We start from the raw sequence: 7,145 nt of genomic DNA on the forward strand, positions 1-7,145 counted from the left end.
CTCAACTCAATAAGTGCAAGATTAAAGTAGAACTACTCCCACTATCAAACACACGGCACTTCATATCTCAACTCAATAAGTGCAAGATTAAAGTAGAACTACTCCCACTATCAAACACACGGCACTTCATATCTCAACTCAATAAGTGCAAGATTAAAGTAGAACTATTCCCACTATCGAACATACGGCACTTCATATCTCAACTCAATAAGTGCAAGATTAAAGTAGAACTATTCCCACTATCGAACATACGACACTTCATATCTCAATTCAATAAGTGCAAGATTAAAGTAGAACTACTCCCACTATCAAACATACGACACTTCATATCTCAACTCAATAAGTGCAAGATTAAAGTAGATTATTCCCACTATCGAACATACGACACTTCATATCTCAATTCAATAAGTGCAAGATTAAAGTAGAACTACTCCCACTATCAAACATACGACACTTCATATCTCAACTCATCTGTATATTAAGTGCAAAATTAAAGGAGAACTATTCCCACTCTCAAACATACGGCAACTCAATAAGTGCAAGATTAAAGTAGAACTACTCCCACTATCGAACATACGACACTTCATATCTCAACTCAATAAGTGCAAGATTAAAGTAGAACTATTCCCACTATCAAACATACGACACTTCATATCTCAACTCAATAAGTGCAAGATTAAAGTAGAACTACTCCCACTATGTCTATAAAATAGCAACTAATGAATAGATGAAACGAAGCAACAACTGCAGATGTGAGTTTGGTACTTCTTCTAGTACTATAACAAATAATGTTTTGAAGTACACGAAATGCAAAAAATACTATTTATAAACGTTATATTCATATAAATTTTCAAATTTATTACATTTATCAGAAGAAGAATTTATGGAAAAAAACTTAGTGTAGAAATTGAATAATTTAGTGGAAAAGGAACAAACGTAATGTATATATCGGCGAAATCTCCACCATATATTAGAACCTCTACTTAGCATCGGGTCGGGCCACCTTTTGTAGCGATAATAACCTGTTTTTTCGTGTAATTTATTGCAATCTCCTTCACATTGTATACTTGGAATCCTAATCTTGTTGAAGGAACTGATAAAATAAGACACTATCTGAAAACTTACTTTATAAGCCCGTTCAAATATTTTCTCCATCGGTCATTTACCAGAGACTGACAGCAATAATTTTTCTTGATAGCAAACATATTATATTCCAGTTGGCTCTGTTTACAGACTTTAATGAAAGCTGTCTTTAAAAAGTCTGTCAGAGATATTACTATCAAGTTTACTTGTATTATTGATCTTATCCATTGTCTTGCAAATCATCTATACCGTTACCACATCTCCTTATTTATAAACTACAAGCAAGAATCACATGATCGGTCTATTCTGTATACACAAATAACTATTCATTGTATGTATGTTTATATATATATATGTACATGACAAACGTTTTTAACCAGATATGATTCCCATTTCTGAATGATGTAAGATTGTGGCTAATACGAACATCACGTGTTTAATGTCTCTTTCTTACTTTTAATGTATGGGTAAATATACTTACTTATATTGTGTGCATGATATTTCGTTTTTACTTTTACGCTTATCGCCATTCCTTTATCATCTTACTTCTTGTATAATAGATACAGGCCTAGTTATTAATTTTGTTACCTTAGTTTCAAGCCATGTTTGGAAATTAAGAGAAATAAAGTTTACTTATCTTTTTCGAACAGAATGTATCCTCATTTCAAGATCTGATGGAGGCAGTGAATCGGATTGTGGCAAACATGAAAGCTGAAAATACAGAGGAAGATATTTTGAAAGAAAAATCTGTAGATGTAGAGCCATTTAGCGTAGTAGCTAACACCCCAACCCAACTATTATGTTATCCTGGTGCTATTCTTAAAAATAAAGAATGTGGTAAGAAGTAAAAAATTTATTATTTTCGGTAACAGCTTCCATCATATTAAATGTATATTTGTGTGTATTGCTAATGATATTTTTGATAATTCTACATATCACTTTTTTGTGTTATCAGTTCGTACGAGACTCTAAAGAGAAGCAAATTGTTATTGAAAGAAAAAGCGAGACTACGTTTTCGATGTGATCTTATGTGAACAAAACTTTATCAAGTATAAATTCGCTAGGGCGTATTAACGTTTTATTAATTAATGATAAAAACAATGCAAATGATAAACACTTATGCAGTTATGTTTATAATCATTTATGTGATAAATTCAGAAAAAAATATTTTAAGATGAGCAGTGTGGGTTTACTTTTCACTGAACTAAAGTCTTATTAATGTTTACAAAATGTTTATAAAACACAACATTACATTTGTATGCTCTAGCAAATCACCAGTAAGTCTACAAAGATATCCATTTAAAGAATATTTATCTACCTTTTTATTTCAGTGAATGTTTGTTTGCTTAAACTAACCTTAATATTGATTTCAATAACAATAGTAGGACCAATTCAGTAACATTGAACCGTTGCCTCTTTCAGTCTTTCACAAATAACAAAACAAAAACAAACAAACAAACAACAACAAAAAACGAGAAGCAGTATTATATAGATAGTTACTAAAATCTAAACACCAAACAACCACTAATAAAACTGTTTACAAAACCATACGCCCGATGGGTTCACATCAAAGTATAATAACCTCAAAGAGCTACACTTTATTAAAGAGGCATTCTATACTAGTTTTGATTTCGGATCTTTATTCACCAGTATATCACTTGATGAATCCATAAAAATGTGTATAAACTTAGTGTCTTAGTCTGTAGAGAGGAGAAAACTATGAATAGAATACCTAAAGTAGTTATCAAACATTTATTAAACTTTCCTACCAAACACTTTTATTTTATCTTCAAAGGAAAGACTTGTGAGCAGCTAGATGGAGTTAATGTGGGATCCAACTTAACACCATGTTTAGTTAACTTATTTCTCTGTTTTTATGAAGAATGGCGACTATAGTGTTAACGCTTTTTTACATACTGGCGCAATATGATTGGAATTAACTATATTTGTCATATTTTATTGCTATTATATTTTTTTAGCATTATATTCTTAATCTATCCTAGCTGGCTTGAAGAACTCTGGATTGAGCGAAACGCGTTGTCGACTATGGTTATGACGAATATAGAGTGGTTTAAATACAATTATTATACACTCTTCTAGTTGCTGAAAATCCCCAAGGGACTAGTTTAAGAATGTAGTGTTAGAATATGTAATAGGCCTAGCGTAATGTTTTTGACATATATAATTAATTAAGAATAATGGCTGCAGAATTGCCCAACAGGACTTAAACCTTTATACTGTATGTTGATGATACCTTTAGTATCATTGAGGATCAGAATCATGTGAAATACTTTTTCACTTAGTAATATTAACTTTAGGGGAGAATACCATGAGAAGACCAACAGCATCTCTTTCTTAGATATTCATATCACTAACAGTAATGGTGTTTTGTCAGTTAGACTGTACCATAAGCCAACCTTCACTGGACAGTACTCATTTCAGTAGTCACGTACCATCTGTATTTAAAGAAAACCTAATACTTGTGTATCGAGCTTACAAAATTATTATTAATTATTGCTCTGTTTAAGAACTGTTTAAAATAAAATAATATGTATACAAAAATTCTTGCCCGCCCAAGCTGGCAGACAAATTTAAACAATGATCAATCAGAACCACCACTGAAAATATTTATAACTGTAAAGAAACTTGAATGTTTTTCTTTTTATTTATGACAGTGCAATGTCCTCTGGGTACATTCCATAATCAAGGCAGTGACGTGTGTGACTTTTGTCCTATTGGCGAATTTCAAGACGAAGAAGGTCAGATAGAATGTAAGCTATGTCCAGAAGGATCGCTAACTGAAGAGACGGGGACTAAAAATATTACAAAATGTAAAGGTAATCTATAATAAGTAGAATTTCGAAATCAAATTATACACTATTGTACTTTTTCTTATAATCCTGTACCATTTACACCAGCTTTTGCTTTTATTTCAACTCGTTGTCATTATTGTTTAACACTAACTTATGTTTTCTAATTAAAGTGTTCATGATGTGTTGCAATAAAAGTGTATATAATTTTCCATATGAAAAAAAAAGTAAATCCTTTAAATCTTATGAATCCACAGTTTTGTTAAACAAAAATAAAGTCATGTAATATGCCAACAACTGATTCATACTTATCGATTTTAGAAAAATGTCTTCCTGGTACTTTTTCTTTGACTGGTTTGGAAACATGTAAGGCTTGTCCAGTTGGAACATATCAAAACGAAGCACAACATACATCATGTTTAACTTGTCCATTCTTGATGACAACATGGATAGAGGGCGCCACAGATGTTCTTGACTGTAAAGGCTAGTGACCTGATCTTTTCAGAATATAATTCTTATCTAATTTATAATGAAATTTCACGCAATTTCGTTGTATTAATTTTCTTATTTCTTGAACAAGTGTTTTTTTTTCAGATAAGTTCAGTGTCGTAAATAAATAAATGTTAAATATTTACGGTAATTGTAAATATCTCATTTTACATGCCTCTTTTAGTGCAACTAATACACGTGATTGTTTACTTTACTCTATCATTATTATAATGATTTTCACATTTTAGAGTACCTTATGTTTCTTTTAACGAATCTTGCTATATGTAATAGGGACAGATATTAGCACTTTCTTCTGAAACTATTTAAAGTGGAATAATTCTTTAATTTATTCTCGTAAAAATAAATTTATATTTAGATGTCTTGTACCATGGTTCATGAAATGAAATTAAGTGCACAAAAAAGTGAGATATGAAGTGCCGTATGTTCAAGAGTGGGAATAGTTCTACTTTAATCCTGCACTTATTGAGTTGAGATATGAAGTGTCGTATGTTCGATAGTGGGAATAGTTCTACTTTAATCTTGCACTTATTGAATTGAGATATGAAGTGTCGTATGTTTGATAGTGGGAATAGTTCTACTTTAATCCTGCACTTATTGAGTTTAGATATGAAGTGTCGTATGTTTGATCATTGTTTCATAATTCAAGAGAGTTACAATGAAAAATAGGAATTACGTACATAACATATTTGCTCTTACTGCCAAGCGTCTTTTACAACGCTGAAAACCGGGTTTCGATACTCGTGGTGAGCACAGCACCGATAGCTTTGTGCTTAATTACAAACAAACAAAGCAAAGCATCTTAAGTATTGGGCCGAGAGTGTCCAGGAGGTTAGCGTGCCGAACAGTAGAGCTTCTGGTCTATCGTGTTTCGTACTTTGGGTCAAGGGTGGCCCTAAAGTTGGCGGTGAGTGCTATAGGTTAGCTGCCTTCCCTGTAATCTATCAGTTGAAAATTAAGGACGTCTAGTGCATTATAGTCCTAGATTAGCTGCCTTCTCTCTAGTCTATTGGTTGTGAATTAAGGACGTTTAGCGCATAATAGCCCTTGATTAGCTTTGCACGAATATTCGAAAACAAACAAGCAACTCTTAAATATTGCGCATTTCCAAATGAATTTATGGCTTTCGTTTGTTTCTTAGTTTGTTGTCAACACAGAGCTAGATTTTAAGCGATAATAAGCCTTCAGACTTACCACTGAGTCATCGGGGGCATGAAGGGTGCATTTTTAGCAAGCAACACCTTGTAATTGGCATTCTATTTTACTTATACTGTGTTTATAGAGCTTTAGACTGAGTTTTTCTATGAAAATATTTCTACAGTCCTTACACGTTAAATTATATACAATGTATGTTTTACATAATAAAGTTGAGGCTAAGTACGTTTTCGATGCAGAACTAACAACGATATTTTACGTGTTTCTTCGAGTTCAGTATTCTTCATACTAGCTTTATTCATTCATTTAGCTTTTGTTGTTTCTTGTTAAGTTTATTAGGCTATCTATGATGTGCTCACTGCAGGAATCAAACCTCAAAATTTTGTATTTTAAGACCTTAAGCTTACCACTGAGCTACCTCGGGGCCAACTACTATAATCATCTCGTGAGTTCTGTAGTTCCTAGTGATGAAGCAACTAATGTGGGATCCCTTTTGTTTATAATGATCAGTATATATACAGGTATGGTTGTAATCGCTTCATTCTTGGGGGTACATTTAGCAGTATCATAAAAAATAACAGCAACAAAAAACTGTCCATTTCTTGCCTTTTTTTTTTCTCTATAATATTGGTGGTTTAATTTTTCGGTCACGTAAATTTAGACATATTGCTGTTAAATTCGCTCTTTGTTAACCAAACCTAGATCTGTTCCAAAGCATGGTTCCTAGCTTTACATGTGGTCATAAAGGATAATTACTCACAATTTACCCAATATCGTAAATATTTTAACACCATCAGAGTATTGTGGACTAAAATTAAGGAACACTGAACTTACACAAGGTTTGTATGAGACTGGTATTTGACACATCTTGTCTTATATTGTTTCGTGGTGTGGCCACGAAAGTTTTCATTTCATTATTTGAGTAGGTTTGAAGTATATGTGGTGTTTATTATAGGACGTTTTCAGAAACAGTGCAGTTACTTCACTAAGAGATTTTAAAATAGCATACAATACTCATTAAAAGAACTAGTATTTTCACAGAAATTGCCATGCCATACTCGCTATATCTATCTTAGTCTGAAAACACTGAATCATTTACTAAAGAGGGCAACATTCGTGGGCGGATGCAACATTTCTCCACCACGCAATTCCAACTTGGTGTAACGAATTTGTTATTATATATTCATTTTAATGTCAACGTTTGTTTAGATTAAATTTATATTTAGAAACATACATAGGTTATACTGTTAAATATGTATTGCGAAACTCCCACGTATTCTCCAAAGTTGTAGAAGATTCTCGAGAGTAAGAATCAACAATATATGTATGTACGTAAATACCTGTGTTAGCATCAGTATGGTTGCATAATCTGAATTTTCTAGACAGCATCTACACGCCTATAAATATAACCAACGCACCGCGCCAAAAGAGAGTATCTATTATTAGTTTGTTATAGCCAGTGTGCTATAAATTTTGGAAGCTATAACTGTGATTGTTATAACGCTTTTACAAAATTCGAACATTACAAATCATTTAACTTCAGTGGATTCTCATCAGACATTAGTATTTTTACGAAAACATTACCTAACG

General features: G+C 32.3%; 1 protein-coding gene across 1 annotated transcript in view; it reads left to right on the forward strand.

The window, feature by feature from the left end:
* LOC106463107 (sushi, von Willebrand factor type A, EGF and pentraxin domain-containing protein 1-like) overlaps positions 1–7,145 on the forward strand; it is a 50,923-nt gene that overhangs the window by 25,713 nt on the left and 18,065 nt on the right. The window contains exons 11-13 of the mRNA XM_013923077.2: positions 1,734–1,920; positions 3,759–3,920; positions 4,215–4,376. Coding sequence (XP_013778531.1) covers positions 1,734–1,920; positions 3,759–3,920; positions 4,215–4,376 — 511 coding nt within the window. The remainder of the gene's footprint in view (positions 1–1,733; positions 1,921–3,758; positions 3,921–4,214; positions 4,377–7,145) is intronic.

Source organism: Limulus polyphemus, unplaced genomic scaffold, assembly GCF_000517525.1.
Source record: "Limulus polyphemus unplaced genomic scaffold, Limulus_polyphemus-2.1.2 Scaffold1325, whole genome shotgun sequence".
Lineage (NCBI taxonomy): Eukaryota > Metazoa > Arthropoda > Merostomata > Xiphosura > Limulidae > Limulus > Limulus polyphemus.